This window comes from Perca flavescens, chromosome 17 (assembly GCF_004354835.1).
Source record: "Perca flavescens isolate YP-PL-M2 chromosome 17, PFLA_1.0, whole genome shotgun sequence".
In the NCBI taxonomy this organism is placed as follows: domain Eukaryota; kingdom Metazoa; phylum Chordata; class Actinopteri; order Perciformes; family Percidae; genus Perca; species Perca flavescens.
Genome location: NC_041347.1, coordinates 15,401,179 through 15,420,719, shown reverse-complemented (window position 1 = coordinate 15,420,719; position 19,541 = coordinate 15,401,179). Strand labels below are relative to the sequence as shown.

The 19,541-nt window shown below is 37.7% G+C and overlaps 1 protein-coding gene across 5 annotated transcripts in view; it reads left to right on the top strand.

Moving 5' to 3' along the window:
• Positions 1 to 7,848: 7,848 nt before the first annotated feature.
• Positions 7,849 to 19,541, top strand: part of LOC114572026 (collagen alpha-1(XIX) chain) — a 101,569-nt gene continuing 89,876 nt past the window's right edge. For all 5 annotated transcript variants that reach the window (XM_028603414.1, XM_028603413.1, XM_028603411.1 and 2 more), the window contains exons 1-4: positions 7,849 to 8,009; positions 11,712 to 11,834; positions 12,582 to 12,656; positions 12,759 to 12,858. In XM_028603414.1, the coding sequence (XP_028459215.1) occupies positions 11,747 to 11,834; positions 12,582 to 12,656; positions 12,759 to 12,858 (263 nt within the window). In that variant the 5' untranslated portion in view covers positions 7,849 to 8,009; positions 11,712 to 11,746. The remainder of the gene's footprint in view (positions 8,010 to 11,711; positions 11,835 to 12,581; positions 12,657 to 12,758; positions 12,859 to 19,541) is intronic.

Below are 19,541 nucleotides of genomic sequence, written 5' to 3'. Positions count from 1 at the left end.
AGTGTGCTGTAAAGCAGGAGCAGTTTTTGGACAGACAGGAGATTGAAACGAACAAATGCAAAATGATCAAATTCAATGCAGGAAATACTGTTGGTGCAATGTAGCTTATAATGACCAACAATAAGATACCTCATTTTCTTTTTTTTTACATTTTCATGGATTATGTTTTTTTGTGCACTCAAGGGAATGACAATCACGCTATTGTTGATTTATTCATTTTAATGATGTCTTTTATCTATTTTTGCAAGAACTAATACAACTTATAAGTTATTTTGCATTTAAAGTTTCTGTTACCTCAACTGACTTTGGGCGATTTAGCACATTCATTTATGTCTGTACTTGTGCCTCATGGTAAAAGTTGATTCCACGCCACTAAACGTTTGAGTTGATATCAAGAGAACACACACAGCTATCCCAGTGAGGTTGCCACCAACAGATTTTCTTTCATTACATATCAATAGATGGGTCAATTATATGATCGTATTTCAAGAATATCCCTCAGAACTATAAAGTATAGCTACAGGCCAAACTGACATGTTATTATATCTTTTTGTCTACATACTGGGAGCTTAGGTGAGCTCTCAGAAAGGATGAATGAGACTCCTTAATGGCTTTTGTGATTTTTATGAGCACATGAAAGGTACATCAATGGTTATGTCTGCATACAGATTAGTGACACAGTAATGCTGTCTTTGTCTATGCTTTGCCATATGTCAATTTAGTGAATGATAAAACAGTAAAACGGACAGGTGTTTTGCCTCTAAAGCCCTTCAACAACAGGGACTTGACTGGTGTAGTGAAGTGTGTTTGTATTCAAGGCGAACAACTGCTTGCCCAAAACAATAGTGTTTGCTGAGGTTACATACATCCTGTACAAATACGATGCTATAAACATGCAGAAGCACATACTCTTATGCACACATAAAAACACAAAGAGTAGCCTGCTGTATTTGTCATACTTCTATAGGAAGCAGAACAAAGTTATTCAACACAGTAAATTGTTGATCTGTGTTGTTTAGGTTAAAGAACATATTGCCTTTGATTGTGTGTATAGAACTTATCATGTGTTAATAGCCCCACACATTTCATGTTCACTTTCAAATGAATAATGAAACATCATAAGCACCTTAGAGAAATTCATATCATTGAAGAAAGTTGTACAGCTCTTTGCAAAAAAAAAAACAGCATATTGAAACCTGATCTGGTTTGTATGCAGCTTCAGCTCAGCATGGTATCTTGAACACTTATCAGTGATATGATTTGGTGAATTGATTGCATTATTTTCACATTGATTAAAAATGTTAAAACAATTAATCATAAACAGATTACATAGTATGAACTGAAATTGTTGGAGTAAACTCCTGCAGCTACTGTATCGACGAGAAGTCATTCTTTTTGGATGCTACGTCCAGGTCATGAATACTATCACTGAGAGCAGTTCCAGTCGGATCAATATACTGTAAATGTGTCCCATACATCAAAACACTACTTTCACAACATCTGAAAAGCAACTCAGAATAATACCCAAATGTTCTGTGATGGCAGCAGTCGCAAGCAAAAAAAGTAAACAAACACGTATATATAGGCAGTAGGCACATATTTTATCCATGCAAGTGACTATTGGAAATACAGTGAGAGAATACAGTTGGGACAAGGCAGATGGCAAGATCTCCTTTGTATGTTATCAACAGGGAAATCTAACAAAGAACATCTGCAGCATTGACTTTATTGATGGAAATACTGAGAATACAGAGTAATGGAGGCACTCAAAACCATAGACTAGTAGGCTATAAAAGCTCAAAACAGAATAGCACACAGACTGAAAGGAGGCTATTGTCCTGGTTCAGCACATATTGACTATTTAAGTAGACCTATTTGATATTTAGCCTACTGGAATTGTGTTTTCACGTGACAATTAATAAATTGATTGATTGATTGATTGATTGATTGATTGATTGATGTTATGCATCCTAACAGCCACAAGAGAGCAGGCAAGCTAAGAATGCAGAAATAAGTGAATTTGTGAGTTTGCGTTCAAATCAATGGCAAATAGCTTATATAATTTTTGTCCTGGAGGTGGAATCTATTCAATAAGCCTAATTTGCTTGTTGAATGTACTTAGTTACTAGTTTTTATTCAGTCTATGTTTGCACAGTAACAAAACAGTTTGATGTTAGTCCACTCCCAAATCACCCATTCCCCTTTCCTGACACAGCCTTTGATTACCATGACAACCAAACCAAACAGACGAACACAGAGAGTGGCCACAGTCAAAGTGCTTCAGAGGCGCATTCAAAAGACATAAATAAACGCTAAAGGTGGAGAAAGTGGTCATAGCGACAAAAACAGTATGGTAATACAGGGAATACACGGGGGGTTGTATCCTTTAACTTTAGCGCAGCTGCATGCACAATACTGTAACGGCCAACAGGACACCATTGTGCTCTGCGCTGAATCACTGCAAAGGCTCATGGGACTGTGTTCTGAACGGTTCCTGTCTTTGTCGAAGTATGTTTTAATGTTTTGGGTGTGCATTTAAGTTACCTGGTTTTAGTGTTGTCGGCTGGATTTATTGTTCAGGTTTATCCATATATATTGGTGTTACCATGACTAAGACTTGGGTGGGGATTGCTTCTGGGCAGTGAGGGTGCATTTAATGTTTTTGAGTATTATGGGCATTAACCTGCAGGTTGTCACAAAAAAAGCGGTGCTAGAGATAGCTGCCTGTCCATGTTTGAAGGATGTTGCATTACCTGCTGCCCCTGCTTGCAGAGATGTATAGTGACGAAGTAGAACTACTTCACTACTGTACTTAAGTACTAAAAGGCTGTATCTGTACTCTACTAGTACTACTTTTGGGGCTTTAATCGTTACTGTGCTGGAAAGGATGTGATAATTGTACATTTTATTTCAGTATTTGTTAATAAGTGATTAATAACCCACTGTTATATCAGATAATAGTAGTTATAACAGCTGTGACATTAATGCACCTTTTTTGGGTTTATTTCAGAAACGTCCTTCATATATCCAGCAATGTACAGCTTGTGACTGCCTGTAATGCACCATCTTACTACCAAGTAAAAAGTTGAACTCCACCTGGTGACTGGTGCTCTCTGATTGGAGCCCTGGAGCAGCTAATACACATTATCCAGCATTCACAGGGTTAAAATCCCAACATTTACAATTATAAAAATGTTACGAATCATTCCAAACCCACCTTATCACTGCCAGAGCGGTAGATGGCTGTCACCAGGTTTGATGAAGCTGGCTCATCATTGAGCGAATCAAGCGATCAAGCTGTCTTATAAGAAGACCGCGCACGCTCCCGTTCTGTCTTTCGCTCTGCTGCCTGCCTGCATTGAGAACACTTGAGCTTTGTTAGTTTGTTTCAAGATGGAAGAACCAGAAACACCACCTTCAACACTTTCAACTTTGAGTGATCGTGGCAGTGAGGGTGAGGAAGGAGACCACCACTGGCCCTACTTAGAGTTCATGTTTTCATTTGTCGGAGGGAAAGACTCCGTGCCTACTCTGCCTCCTGAAATACTGCGAAATAATGGCCTTCAAAAATTGACCGTTGAATTTGAAGAAACATACAAATATAATACACAAATGGCACACCAGCTTGAGCTATCAGTGAGCGCTAGCTAACTAGCTACTGCGGTTCATGACATGTTGTACATTCCTGTCCTTGTTGTGCTGCTACAGCCAAAGGAATTGTGAGTGTCCTTTAGGCTAAACAATTGAAATAATATAAACAATATAATATTCAAACTTTTGACTGCTTTCTTTAATATCTACATAACACAATACTTGTACTTCCAGTACTTGAGTAGTACATTTTAAAATAAACTACTTGCAATACTTAAGTACAAAAAATGTTGAATACTTTAGTACTTCTACTTAAGTGTGTTCCTTAAGGAGCACTTCAACTTCCGCTCAAGTCACCTTTTTGATAGTACTTTTACTCAAGTCTGGCTCTCTAGCACTTTATACATGTCTTCCTGCTTGGGGTCAGAAAGAGCATGACAATCTGTTGCTTGCCACATCTCCTTGTCTCCCTTTTTGTGCTACTTTTCACTGAAGTGTGAACTACCTGTCTATTTAAGCTGATATGCCATGAAAATAGTATGTCAAATGCTAGGATCTTGAGACAAACATCTAAATGTCCATAAAACAGTAATATAGGTCAAAGAGATCGCCTACAATTGCTTACTTATTCCAACAATGCTTTAAACCCCCAATGTATTCTATTTTTAATGATATGAAATGGAAAAAAAGGATATCTTGGGAAGCCGCTGAGATGTCTGTCTTTAAGTCAATACTGTTGAGGTCAGGTGAATGAAAAACAAAATGTCCTGGGTACTCTGGATACTCCATAGACCGAACTGCCAAAGAAATGGCCTGAAAACCTTTGACAGCATGGGATTTAGTGAGGGTTTTAAGGATAGTAGAAACAGGACAACAACCCTAAAATTTTACCCTTTTTAATACAGGTTTGGCACGCAAAACCCACATACTCTGTCTTTGCCCAGAGAGCAGTGACCAAGCAACAACATGGCTTTTCACAACACTGTGAGTATGTTCCAAATTAAGATTATGGAGCAGAATATTTCTAGTAATGTCTGGTTTGTCCAACAGGAATCCAGACACTCATTCTATATTATTTGACAATATATTGTTATTTATTGGAAAAACAATCTTTTGGAAATTGAGACTTATTCAAACACATAATGTTGTTGCTGTGCAAGTGAATGACAGCCAGGCAAGGCTAAACATTTAAATTACAATTTGATTTCCCTATTTTGTATTAACGACTCTCTTTCTTAGCAATGTTTGTTCTTGTACTTTCACAGAAAATTTCTCAAACAACAATCCTCTCCGGGGTATTTTAGAGCCTCCTGACAGCTTTGGGGACCTTGGAGTTTATAAGATGTCACTCCAGTTAGGTGTGTTTGGAACATTTACCTTGATGCAGCACTTGGTGGTTGCATTTGTCACCTGTTTTGCACCGACACACACTCTATCTATTAAGTGACAGCAAAGGCTGGCACATAAGTTTCGGTGATGCACTGACCATGATGTCAGCTGTAGATGATGCAGTCCCCAAATACCACTTTATGTTTGTGATAGGAGAAAATGTGTTTGTCAGTATTGGTATCTCTAAATTATATAAAATTGTATATAAATTATAACTATAACTAATTTTTTTTGCTTTTATCAAGTTGCACCATGGACCTGGTACCAGTCAGTGACAGATGCATTTTAAGGTGAAATAAGTAACTACACACATTGGATATGAGAAGGCAGAATACAGAACACAGACCTTAAATGCCCACTAAACTGAGTAATGTAAACTCTTTTAATGGCACACTGTTAAATTGTACAGAGTGCAGCTTGCTGGGTAATTAAGGCCCCATTCCATTTTCACCATAGCCTCAATATTTTTCCTAACCTTAAAGGGTCAGTTCACCCAAATCCCCAAAAACAAACACATTTTCCTAGTGGTACTGAGCGATTCAGTTGGTTTCTTTTTTATTTTATTTTTTAAGTGGTTGGAGTTATCCACCGCTGAGACTTCTGCTGCCACCCCAATACAATAGAGGTGAAGAATATTTTAGTTCATGGAAAACTGGGACATTGTTTCTTTTCAGAGTTAACAACCCACACCAACTATTGTTGCCTTCTTGAAGAGAAGCTGGATTCCTCCCTGCATGTCAAGTTAAAGAAATTATTCAATGTTAAATAATCTTGATTGCAGATGGAGAGGGAGTCCTTTTGTTGAATGGAGAAGCTGTCCCTGCACAACCTAGTTATCAATCCACTGTTAGTTGAAAAAGGCTGTAATGAACTGCAAGTAAAATGACGGCCAATAGGCTACTAAGGGCATGAATCTATGGCGCCATTTTGATGCTAACAATCCATCATCTCCCGTTAGCATTCCATTGACTGCCATTCATTTTGGCGCCACTTTGACAGCAAATAACTTTACATCTGAAGCGTTTAAAGACTCTATTTATCCATTGTTTATTTCTAAAGAAACATGACAATGTATAAAAGGCTCCATTACCTTGTACCTCACGTTATGGCTCAGTAGCAGATGTTTTTGTAAAAATAGGCTAACGATTGTGTCATAACCACGCGACTTTCTGTCGCACAGTAGAGGAATTATGATACAGTACAGGAGAAGCTCGCAGACAGTTTTGACTCAAATTAGCTGTTTAAGTTTAAATACTAATGTTAACTAGCATTTTAGTTAGCAATAATTAGCCTGTACCTATGCTATCTCATTACATATACCTACGCTCTCAGTCTGCAAGATTGGGAATGATTGAGATTTCTCTTGGCACAGCTACCAGAAGACTTACACCTTTCAGACAGGTTGCTCACTTAACATACGTCTTCAAGCTCAGTTGGAGGCTGTGCAGTAACGCTCAGCGCTCACCGAAAAAGTGCTTCCAATAGGCCTATCCTTCACTGGTCTCTGTCCAGAGCAATGGGATCTGTTGGTCCATTTTATATATGGCAATGGAATCTACCAGAATCAGTCCAATGGATACAGCTCCTGGGACAGAGTCAGAATAAATACAGCTAGTGTTGAGTTTAAGCCACAGTGGAAGCATTTCAGCTGAAAAGACAGCCGAAAAATTAATGTTCATAATATTTAAATTAAAAAACTCCCACCACCACCACTTTCATGCAAAGTTTTCAATAAAATGATTCCAGTAACCCAAAAATCAAGAAAAGATAGTTCTTTTCCTTAGTTAACTCTGAGACAGATAGCCATAAATAAGCTGCTGACGATTCAAGTAGGACCTAGTTAAGACCTCACTCAGAATGACAACAAAGAATTGCAGAAAGTCCAAAAAATAGTTCAATCCTTATCTTTGTATAAACTTCAACAAAGAAATATAGCCATCTGCTTTATTGTAATCTTCAGCTGTTTTTTGAACCATTTTCTCTTTGTTTCGTTAGGGTCTGTCTGTGTGTGTGTTCCCCTGTGGTGAAGGGGAGGGTGCATTGAAATCAACTGTCTAAACAGTTCTGTGTGTGGAGCATGAGCACCTGTTTCTGTGGACCGGGTGTCTTGAACTGTTGGTGTGATGTTTCAACAAAAACCTCAGACAAAGTAGCTTTGCTTTAACCTTCATTTAGTTACAAAAAAACCCAGTAATAAATATATGGATGTGGCACACATGCATTTCCAACATGAGTGGACCCTCAGTGTGTTGTGGATAATGGAGGAACTAATAGATACTACACCGATAAGACTGTTAAACCATGCATGTGAAAGTTTAGTGGGTGTTAAATTTGTTGCCTGTACAGAGCTGTGTAGTAGGCTATTGCGACATGGCTCTTCTGACTAAAATAGTATGTGCATGGAGAATGTTGCTGTAAAGGCCTGCCTTTACAGCTGAGAGCTGTCACTTTATTATTTCGGATCATCTAGCCTAATCTTCTCATAACACATGTGTAATGTGCTGTGGGGTATTATGTGATGCGGGTTAGATTTTTTTTGTATATCAAAATGAATTATGTGTTAAGGGTTATTAAGGGGTATTATTCCAATATTTTCTTTTAGGCTTGACTTACTGCTAATAACAAACAAAGACACCTTAAAAGCTAAGCAAATCCATATGAATAAAGCCTTTTATTTAGAAATTGTGATAAAATGACAATACATCAAACGGTGTTTAATTCCCGCACCTGGCTGAGTTAAAGAGTTTGTTTAAACCCCCGCAGGGCAGTTATTCCCACTAATATGAAAGCTTTCAATGTGTGTTCATCGTGTTTGCTGAAGTCTCTGTCAGTGCATTTCAGTAATAATGACAGAGTGGGAGGGCTACTTGGTGCAACTAATAAGAACGCGATCTAGCAGGCGATCCCACTGTGACTTTTATTTCCAAGTCCTGGAATCCGGAATCAGACTGATCGTAATCACACATGGATTATACTCTTTTCGCAGCTTTTTATTTGTTTCTGCCTTAGAGGAAACTTTCTTACAAACTGTAAGTACTTATATAGACCGAAAATATTTCCATAAAAATCGGCTTGATGTAAATATCTGCGTGTTTACCTATTGAAAACCCCTTTATAACGGACTCCTTTTGCCTCTTTTGTCGCTCGTTATTAAAGTGTTTTATTTTTCCCGCATGGTTTGATCTTTCTAACTTGCGTGTTAACCGGGAACCATTCCTTATATGAACAGATTATTTCTGATTAATGAACGGTCTGCAGCAGCATGTACCGTATTGCATAACTTGTTAACAGAAAAGTGCGAAATGTGGCGGACAGTTAAAGAATATCAACTGCTTCATATCGTGTTAAAAACTAAATAAAAAACACTATCCAGCCAATCAGCGGTTGGGCAGAGAAACGCGCTTCTTTGAATATTGCAGTTACAGTGAAGTTATTGCCATTGACTGAAAGTGGCTCAATGAATGATGGACAGACAGGATAGGGTAACTTCGCTGTTGAAGGTTTAGCATTCTGCACCCTCTCTCAAACTGTGAGATGTGTGGGAAAATAGCCTAAACAAATAAATACAAGCAGATGGTGCAGCAGCGTTGCTGTACACTAAACTACATGAGGCAAAAAAACATGTGGGCTTAAAGTACCAATTTACCTCCTACAGAATCCTTAATATGAAAATGTACCTAATGATGTCGAGTAACTGTGACTCCAGGCTTTATAGTTGCTTGTATTGCATACATTTTCAGAAATGACGGAATAACATTACGCCTTAACACAGACAAGGAATGTGACACCTAGTGCTGCTTGTCTATGGCCCATGCATGGTTGTAGTTGTAAGTGGCACGGTCACTTCATCTCCAAGCGCCATGATACAGTAGGCCTGCATGCAAAACTTTATGATCCAGTGGAAGAAGGCGTGCAAGTGCTTGCAGCATGTACGGGAATTAATCATTGGGGCAAGATTAATTTGGATAAGACAGCAGCAGTTAAAGAAGGAGAGTGTCATAAAAAAAAAAAAAAAAAAAAAAACGTTGGTCACTTTGTGTGACTGTGCATATAAATTAACTAAATGTGACTATATTGTGGTCTGTCCAGGTCAAGTTCAGTACTCAGCTCTGTCTTCTACCGTTTCTCCCCCAGTGGGAATAGATACATGTGCACCAGAAAGGAAGGATTATAGTCTTTGTAACGGGATTAAAGCTGTGTTGTCACAAAACTACATGACATAGGCTACTGAAAAAAAGCACCTTATTCATTAGGAGTTATGATTTGCTACTTCATGTTATGTGGGATTGATGAACAGATGTGACCCATTCTGTTGTTTATAAGAGGATAATCACAAAACCAAATAGATTTTAGATTTATTTATTCAGTGTCATGCCTAGATAATATGCGAACCATGTTTGTGGTCTTCTGTTGAGTTTCTTCTTTCATTTTGAAGTCCTTTAAAGTTCTTGAAAAAAAAATGCCTGAAATGATTTTCTTTCTTTTTGTGTTCAATCATCATCACTATTCTGGCAGTGCACCAATTTTTGCAGGCGAAGCAATCCAGAAGTTACTGAAAGTGTTTGCTAAAATTGATTGACTTCACTTACTATCGAGGATCACTCTGCCCTAAAACAATTCTTGCCTTCTTTGCAATGGCATGAGATAAATGGAGAAGATTGGATTTGGCACCATAGTCAAATAGCTAAAGAGACTTACTTGTAACTGGAGGTTCAGGTTTGATCCTTGCATGTGACATCCTTGAACAAAACACTGCTGACAGCTTACAGATCAAAACACAACAACAGACTGTTAATAGAGTAAAACAGAAACAAAGATTAAGGGTTTGGCATTAAGACTAAAACACAAAAGATACACGAGGAGCCAATTAGCATGTTGTAAATATATTGAACTTCTTATTTGGAATATAGATACATTTAGAGAAAGTAAAATAATGATAAAAGCGTGCCTACTTTTACTCTTTTTAACATGCAACATGATTGCATGAGATCAACATTGAGTAGTAATATCTCCCCATTGTGTTGTCTTTATCTTGTTGTTGTGGTTGTTGAGTTAAGCACAGTTCCACAGCTAATTTGTGATGATGATGACATACTGAGCTAATGAATTACAAACTGTCTATTGAGAACAAGAGGCTGCTTAGCTCGCTAGTTAACAAACCGAAACCTTAACATAAACGTTGCTTAGTGTGTAATGATTTAACTGCAGTATAGACATCTCCATTCATCACTGTAAGGCAGGTGTTCATGAAAACTAATGAATGAAGGACTCAGAAGTGCATTCTCCAGATTGAGTAGCTTTCCATAAACACACAGAGAGGCTTTAGGGACATACAAGTGGTCATTAGAGTGGGGTTTAAAATAGGAGAATTAATATGATTTACAGTCCACAGTAATAAAATAAGTTGCCCATGATCTTAAGTAGTGAATTTAAAATGAAAATAAATGCCCTGATTTGAGGACAATTATTAGAACATTGTGAAATATGATTGCAGCTAGATATAAAGGTATGAAATCTGAAGTTGTATCCATCTAGTCTGCAGACACCATCCTGCTGTACTGTTCCCCCTGTTTCTACAACATGCTCACAATTTCTAACAAAAACAGACTCACCAACATCACACATGTTGCCTCCAAAATGATCAGCTCCCCTACACCCAACATCTCAGACCTGAACGAAGGAGCCATCACACACCTTGCCCTCACCATTGTCAATGACACTAATCACTGTTAGAATAATTTATATTATCAAAGGATATACAGATCCACTGAAGTTATATCAAAGTGTTGTTTACTTGCAAGCAGGGTCAGTTTACAGTACAGAAAGTGACTAACGTAAGCCTCAAACAGTAGTTTATTTATGTGTGAAATGCAATCATAACAGGATTTGATATCGTCAGTTGTCTATCTTGTCAGTTTAGATGTCCTTTCCTCTATCTGGTCAGACTCGATGGCGTCCCCTTTATCTGGTTATCTGTCTCCGGCCCCAGTCAAGATAGCCAATGACTACATGTTATCTTGTGGGGGCAATTAGTGTTATGGTTTCTTACTATGCAGATAGTTTAATTTAACAGAGAGAGAAGAATAGTAATCGCTATAATATTATTCTATGCAAACAGTTTAATAAATAACAAGAGAGAAAGTATGTATCATCATTTCCCTAACAATCACCTTCTATATACACACTTTACACTGCTGCAGATACATCTGGATACAGGACTCTGAGGTGTAGAAGGACTTGCTTTGGCAGGAGTTTTGTCCCTTCTGCCATAGCACAGCTGACCAAACCATCCCACTGACCTTGTATAGATCCGGTGTTGTTGTTGTAAATGTGCTTGTTTCTATGTGTCTGTCTACCTGTCTTTATGTTATCTGTTGATGTATGTGTCCGTGTATATTGCCATGTGCATGAAACAGACTGTGAAAACAAAATTTACCCCATGGGACAATAAGTATCTATCTAATTCTATCTAAACTAGCTGAATGAATCCAAGTCAAAGATTCTATTGCACCCATCAGCATTTTAGTTTATAAGTTTATAATAAAGATCAGTAAACCACATTGTTTGACTGTGTGTCTGTCTGTTAGTTCTACCTTTGTTGTCACTTACATGTGGACAAATATTTAATCAGCATAAGGCACATGTTTCATTATTTTTTCTTTTTTTTTAACCAAGTATTAATATTGAATTGAACAGGATTGTAAATTAAAAACTGTTCTGTTTGCATGCAGGTTTTCAAGTGGGACTGCTTCCTGGTGTCAGAGCCATGATTTGCTTGTTAAGATGGACAGCTTTCCTTTGGACTGTAAATTTCATTCCTTGCACATTTGGAATGTCAGTGAATGAACGACCAGGTATGTGTGTTTGTTGTCCTCCACCTTTCGTCCAGCAACCTCTGTCTTTCAACTGTGTAGTGTCATTTTTAAAAACATATAAATAGTTAAGCATAAAAGTATCAGTTGTAGTCTTTCTCTTAAATGTTCTGGTATCAACATAAAGCAGATCTATAAAATAAATTGTCTCTCAATAATGTTGAGGTAAAGAACAGATAGATAGTTAAACAAATGGCAGCTAGATAGATAGTTCAATATTTTATTATTTAAAGGTGCTTGTTCTTTGTATAATCATGTATTAAAACTTTGAATTACAAAACATTTATGGTTTACAATGGCAACCCACCCTTTGTAATGCTAATATTTAGGGAATGCACTTTGTTTGTTTGGAAAAGACTGAGAGTGTGACAGCTTGAACCAAAATTTTAGACTTGTAAAAATGTTATGGGTCTATCAGTATTCATAAAGGCAGTTTCCATTTTATTTTCAGTAAAGCAGATCTAGGCTTGCCTCTAAATTACGTCTCAGTCTTGTCACTGTTGGTCATAATTATATAATATTTTTAAGTTTAAATTAAAGTTTTGAAGATTAATGAAAACTTTCTCATGAAGACGTTTTGTTTTTCAAATTAAAGGAAATGCACTGTGGAAATGAATTCATGATTCAATATATTGTCCCCTTTTTCTATAACACTTGTCAAAACCGGTTCAAAATATAAATGAACATCTGTACCCTGGCACAACCAACTTCTTGGTGGCTTTCCTCCAGATGGCTCATGTCCCCCTCTGAGTGTAGAGGAGCACAGGTTTTCTGATATCTTAGATCGTCCCCTGGAAATCAACGGTATGTTCTGAATCAACCCAATTGCTTTGTGAATAAGTTGTTGACTTATTAACGTTGTTGGCTTCTTTAAATCTAGTGACACGTTGTAAACCTGTTTCACAGGATTTGATCTCACTGAAAAGTTTCTTCTCCGAAAGGGGACAGTCACAGAGGACCTGTCATCATTTCGTTTAGGAAGCAGTCCACTCATTAAGCCGACAAAGTGAGTAGCATCCTTGTGTGTATTTGCATGTCTGTGTGATTATTTTCTGCATCATTTGGGTTTACATGTTGTACTCTGGTTCCTTATAACATTTAAGGATAACTCAGACAGACAGCCTGCATGTCAGTCAGACCCAGTAAATAATCTCCTTATATGCTGCTTCATTTCTACCACTCTCATGCTCTTGCTATAAACAGTAGCACGATGCATACATGCTATAAGATGCAGCCACTGATGTGTGGCAGAGACACAGTGCACACAGAGGCGCAGTATTAAACTGCAATATTCATTGGAATTACTACCTTGGCTATTGCTATTTTCTACCCTCATGTACAGGTTCTGAATATGTAGGTTATGTATTACAACTCAAATATTGCAAGACCTCATAATACTGTAAAAAAAACAAGCTAAAATATTGCTGCTATCATAGATCTCTGCTGTGCAGACCATGATGAGGGTTTAAGCTTGCTTTCCGTCAGATCTGGTGAGATTCTAAGATAAAAACAATGTAGCCATTACTGGATTTCATGAAAGGGCTGACTTGAGGCAATCCAAATATACCCTGCTCAGAGCAATAGTTCCATTTGCCTTGGATAATAAGGGCAAGCTGTGAGGTGAGCTGATAGACAGGGAATAATTTCAACAGAATTAATATATATTGCGCTTATTCTAGAAATCTCCTAAGGGCAAAAAGTGGGACATCAAGGAATAGAAAAAATGTTGGAGCATGTATAATAAGACAGGAATATTAAAATAACTACATAAATGACACACTAAGGTGCCATTTACTGAAGACCTTTATTCCTCCGGTCAACTGGTGGGGCCGCTCTGTGACTTTACCTTGATGCTAATATGATGATATATTGGGAATTTGAATTTGATATAATATTTATGAAGGCCTGTTACACTTTTTACAATTCAGTTGTATCAAGAAAGACCAGTGGCTCATATGAACCTGTAGGGGTTGCCAAACTTGGCTTTACAGTGATGTTTTGCATTTAAAAAAAATTTATTTTGAGATGTTCATTGTTTTGTGACCTTAGGTTGTAACGGGGAAAGAGAACACTGTGCCGTTATTCTGGGAGGGGAGGATATTTTTAGCATTTTTACATGACATGCAACTGTAAACATTTACTGCCACTCTCTTTCTGGCTAGGTGAAAGAATCTTTTTAGCCAGGTGATTTGTGATCTGCTTCTCTGTTCAGTCAGTCAGCCAAAAATACATTTACTTCAGCCCTTCCCTCAGTCTGGGCCCATAGTGCGAGAAGATGCTGGTTCTCAATGACACTGCTGACAGTGTCATTGGTTATAGTGGCCAGAATGCGTTCCCTCTCATATCCAATTATCTAAGTACTTTGACAGGTGATACTGCATGTCAGCTGAGGAAGGAAAGCAAGGGCAATTGCACGAAGCATGAGGCCCCTCTGCCCCCGCCACAACCACTAAAACATTGCTCACTTTACTCGCAGGATATGCAGCAATAGATGCTCGACTCTCTAGATCTGGCTAATATTCTGCCAGCTTCTTGGCACAGTACACATTATGGTGCATAGATCAGAGCTGACACACTCAAGGAACATTTGTGTGACAAATTGCCCTACAAAATGCAACATGTATTCAAAATATGCTCACACAGTATTAAAGCACAATGCTGCAGTTGCTGTCTGTGCTTTCCTTAACTTTCCTTAACTGTTCAGCAAAAGAAGATCAATAAGTGGTTTTCTTTTCTTTACTTGGTATTTGCAATAAGGTAGCAAGCAGCCTCATTGGACTACAGTTTTAATAATCCTTGATTTGCAAAACAAAACATAGCCAAATATAAAGGTGGAAGCCACACTTGTCTGTATACATATTTAGACTTATTTGTGCTTTTTGTTAGATGCACTTTCAACATTCTCAGACCTGTTTGTTCTTTTCTAGTCTTAAAGATTGTGACAAATTAAATTGTCAGTATTCAAGATCACCACAAAACGACATAATCCATTTTCCTAATAATTTCTCCTCAACATAATAACCATTGTTCATTTTGAAATGGGACTGAAATCAACACTTCCTTTGAATGTGATCACAGGGTCTCATAATGTGGTTTGTGTGACTGGGATACTATATCTTCAAAGAAATTCGTAATAAGTAAAATGTTCAATAGGAAACAGTAAGCTTTTTTATATTATATGTAGATGCTAAAGATACTGTAAAATGTAGCGTGAAATGTAGATACAAAGGAGCCATTGAGGCTGAGATATAGTGTATCAAATCACCAGGGTTTGTGTTTGTTTATCAATCTGTGGCTTCGGTGGTTTGTGACATCGTGTCATCCAGTTAATCATACGGGTTTACTGCAATCGATGCTGTATAGCTGACTCACTTGTTTTTTTAAAGTCATAAACATTTTCAATTATTATAAACAGTGCTTGTCTGTATTTTTTGATTTTGTATTAAGAAATACTGCATATTTTGTAATTATATACTTTGACGTCAATGGCCGCCTGTGGTCTAATGTGCAAGCAGCTTGAAGCGCTTTAAAAATACGTAACAGACATTCAGGCAGAGAGGAACAGTTGAGTGATTTTAATGGTAAAATGATGATTCAAAGGCTTACAGGCAAAGGCAGCAAATCCAAACAAAAGTAGCAGAGAATCCACAGGTGAAAGGTACAGAGTCAGTTTCAGGTAGAAGAAGCTGGAAAGCAAAGGCATGAAGCAGGAGCTTCTGGTCAGGAGCAGGTGGAAATGTGCTGGTATAAATACTGTGTGGTGAGTAGGATGTACAGTAAGAGTGAGGGGACTTGGACTTGTGGAAAAGTCTGAGGGAATCCGATGGGTGGATGGAGAAGGCCAGGCCTTGAAAGTAATGCATGGGCCTGTGGGAAGTATGAAGTGGCTGGAGACAACTGAGACAGCTGCTTTGACAACTTGTTTGATAGTCATAGCAGCAGTTTTGTTGTGACAGGGATTTTCTACCAATTTACAATTCCACATTCCATGTTGATTGGAGGTAACAATTGACTTTGAATTTATTTTACAGGATGTAGTCATGGTTGCAGATCACACATTTTTGAAATTGTCTGTTATCGGTGGTGCAGAGGAACACTTATTTACACTGGAATGATGATAACATAGCAGTCTCACACATCTCAGCTACACACATGCACACTCAGTTGTATAACAACTTCACTGGTAAGATATCCTTCTTCCAGATCACAGGCGTGCATTCAATTTGGCTTGATCAGTGGCAGTCTTCTATCATGTTGGCAAGTATTGCACTTCCACATTTCAACAGGAAAGGGGAGTCATACTGTGAGGAAGTTAGAGTCCTTGCCTGCTTGGATGATGCATTTGGTGTATAAACTGACATGGTTGAGCCCACTTTGATCTGTTGAAGGATTGAGTGTCGGCGATAGGGATGTGAGCCAACTAGGCTAACATTTGAGGTTTGATTGTTTCAGCTACAGCAATCTGATTCCTCCGACTCATTTAAAGAATCCTCCTGTATAGAATTTCTCACAAGCCAGGACACTAAAAGCGGCTTCCGGGAGATTTTGTACCGCGCTGGTAGTGTTGGTGTGACATTCTGTCAAACTATTGTCCCTATTTATACAAGGACTAGTGTCAGCCAAGCAATATGCATGGTCTAAGACATTTTCCTAGAGGGGTGATAGTTTCCAGAAAGCACAAGGAACATCGCCTTATAAAAATGGAATTAATTCTGATTATAACTCTTGTGGAAGTTCTGTTATCTTTTGTGCTTCTCCTGATTATTGCTATGGATGTTCACTATTTTACTATATACATTACGTATGCACAAGTAACTCTTGCCTTAAAGACACGTCACTCATCCTTTCTTTTTTTGCTGTTCCTTTCTGCTGTGGCTGTTTGAGTAAATTTGGCCTGGTACCAAGCCCAGCTACTTCACATTGTAGAATCCAACCCTGTAGTAAACAAATGGCACATGATTTAGATTAAATACATGTTCTCCAAAATCTGACAATGTAAATTAGTTATATTTATATATATATATATATATATATATATATATATATATATATATATATATATATATATATATATATATATATATATATAAATGGAACTTTTAAGAAACAGGGTTGGCAAAATCACATACAGTACAGTAAATTGTAAAAGTTGTTTTTGCACTGTAGCACGAGAGCAGAAGATGAATGAAGTTCCTTTTGGTTCACTCATTATCACTTACCTAAACATGCAGACTAGCGTTTTTCAAAAGACTCAGAATAACTAACCTACACGAGCTCCGGGTTTAGCCATTTAGCCACAGATGGTAGTCAACATGAGGTCAAGAACTTTAACCCTCTGCTGCCTCACAGATCAAGTGTGCTGCACAGTAGACAGACCGTGTTTTGAAATAAGAGCAGACTTAGTTGGGACACTTTGTAAGAAGAGTGTAAACTCCAGGGCTCAAACAGAAAAGAAAACAGCCCAGCAGTGTATTTCACAGAGTATCTCAGTTATCTTAAACCTGCTTAAATTTGTTATTTTTTTTATAATATGCAGCGTAGTGCAAAGGCTCTTGGAGTTCTCTTTTACATTTTTCTTTTATGTTACTCCCTGCCTCTTATAATAATGTGTAATACATTTGGTACATGCAGCATGGAAATTTTCTGTGTTGAATTTATTTTATAAATCCTCATTTTTATAAATTGCTCTGCCATTTTTCATATTGATTTGCAGCTGAAATAGTTCTTTAGCCCTTGGGCAACAAATAACCTTTCCAGCCCTTGGCCTCTCAAAGAGGCATTTTTTCAGAAGCTTTAACATGGTGTATTTATCATTTTAGTCATGTACCATTTACACTGAAATCGCAAAGAATTCATGGGACACAATAGAAGAGGGTATGAAGCTCTGAGAGAATAGGAGATGATATATTGAAGTGAAAACTAATTTCCAACCTGTCTGAAGAAACTCTCTCTCTCCCTCCCCCGGGCTGTGCTCTGCCTTCTCAATGACCTTATCGTTGCATTATTATTATTTTTGCTGATCTTGATTTATTATGTTTATGCTCTTCCACTTTTGACTGTTAATCTGAATCTGAGCTAGGGCTAGGGTTAGAGTATTTTGAAGGTTACAATGTATAGTTTTTGTGACGCAATGTATAAAATTAGGAAGGGAGTGGGGGTTTGGGTTTAGAGATGAGTTACTGAATAAGCTGTAATTCATTTGAGAGTGGGTGTGATTTGAAATACGATATTGTTTTTCCTATATATTCCCTACTTTTTCTTTGCATATTTTGCTTCTGCTGGAACACATTTTCAGCTGTGAACACAGAATTGTTATTTGACTTTACAGAGCAGCTGAGGTCATACACATAAACCTATAACTGCAGTGCGTGCGGCATCTATAACTCTATAACTGTAGCACATGGTATCTCAGTGAGGTAAAAGGTTGGCCTCTGAGAGTTTGGATCAATTTCTACATGTTTTCATTATCTGAAAGACAGGGAAGCCAGTATAAAATTCATCAAGCTAAATGGAATCAAGTTTGACAGGTTAATTTATGTGTAAGACTCCAGGGGCGTAGCAAGCTTTTCAAAAGTGAGGGGGATGGATGTGATTTGTTTATTAACAATAAAAATGATGGATACAATGACAGAGGGGTACAAAATGTATAAAATAAAAGATATAAAAAGCTTCCCATTTAAATGAGTGATACTAGAAAAGCATAAAAACACACGAAAAATAAGTTTGCGTTTAAAGTCTGTGTAGAGAGAACAGTGTCGTACTGTTTGTTAACATGGGCAAACGGAGCATAATCTAATTACGTATGTGGTAATTTGCATAAATAGCACAACAGATCTAAACATTGGGTATAGCCAGCTGAAAACAGTAAAAGACTTAATGTAAAGGTCTGAATGGAACCCATAGGCTACCCATGAGCATTAATACATAGAGGCAGGAAGAAGTGCTTTAAACCAGCATTTATTAATTAGCCTATTATTGCAGAGATGGGGTTTGGGGCTGGGTCCTACCTTTTGTCTTCTGTATTCTCCTTACCCTTGTTCTTCCCTCAGACTCATCCCCCAGAAACAGTCCCACTGACTCAGCCCCAATCCCCATCTCTGCAATAATAATACTGGTTTAATACACTCAATAATCAATACTGGTTTAAAGCACTTCTTCTTGCCTCTATGTATTAATGCTCATGGGTAGCCTAATTGGGTTCCATTCAGACCTTTACATTAAGTCTTTTAAAGTTATATGTCAACAAGACATTTTCACCTGGCTATACCCAATGTTTAGATCTGTTGTGCTATTTATGCAAATTACCACATACGTAATTATATTATGATCCGTTTATTATGAATGCTATAATGTAGCTAATGTTACAGAACGTTATACTTCTTACATGGGAAACTACTCGTACATATTAGCTTTCATTTAACGTTGCTAGTGAAGTTAAAAAGGTGCAGTTACCATCCATACTAAATACAGGCTCAGTGACCACCAACTGGGTCAGACAGAGATGCACTTCCTCCTCCACTGGGAAAAACTATCTTCACTAAGAGATTTACACCTTGGAAAAATAGCCCAAAAAATAAAACTTCCCAAAGTTAACACCAGAAGAGAAGCTGGTAGTTCTCCTAGGAGAGGGGACAGCAGCTCTACTGACAGCTAAACATGGAACTGCCTGCCACAGCCTGAGGGACTCAC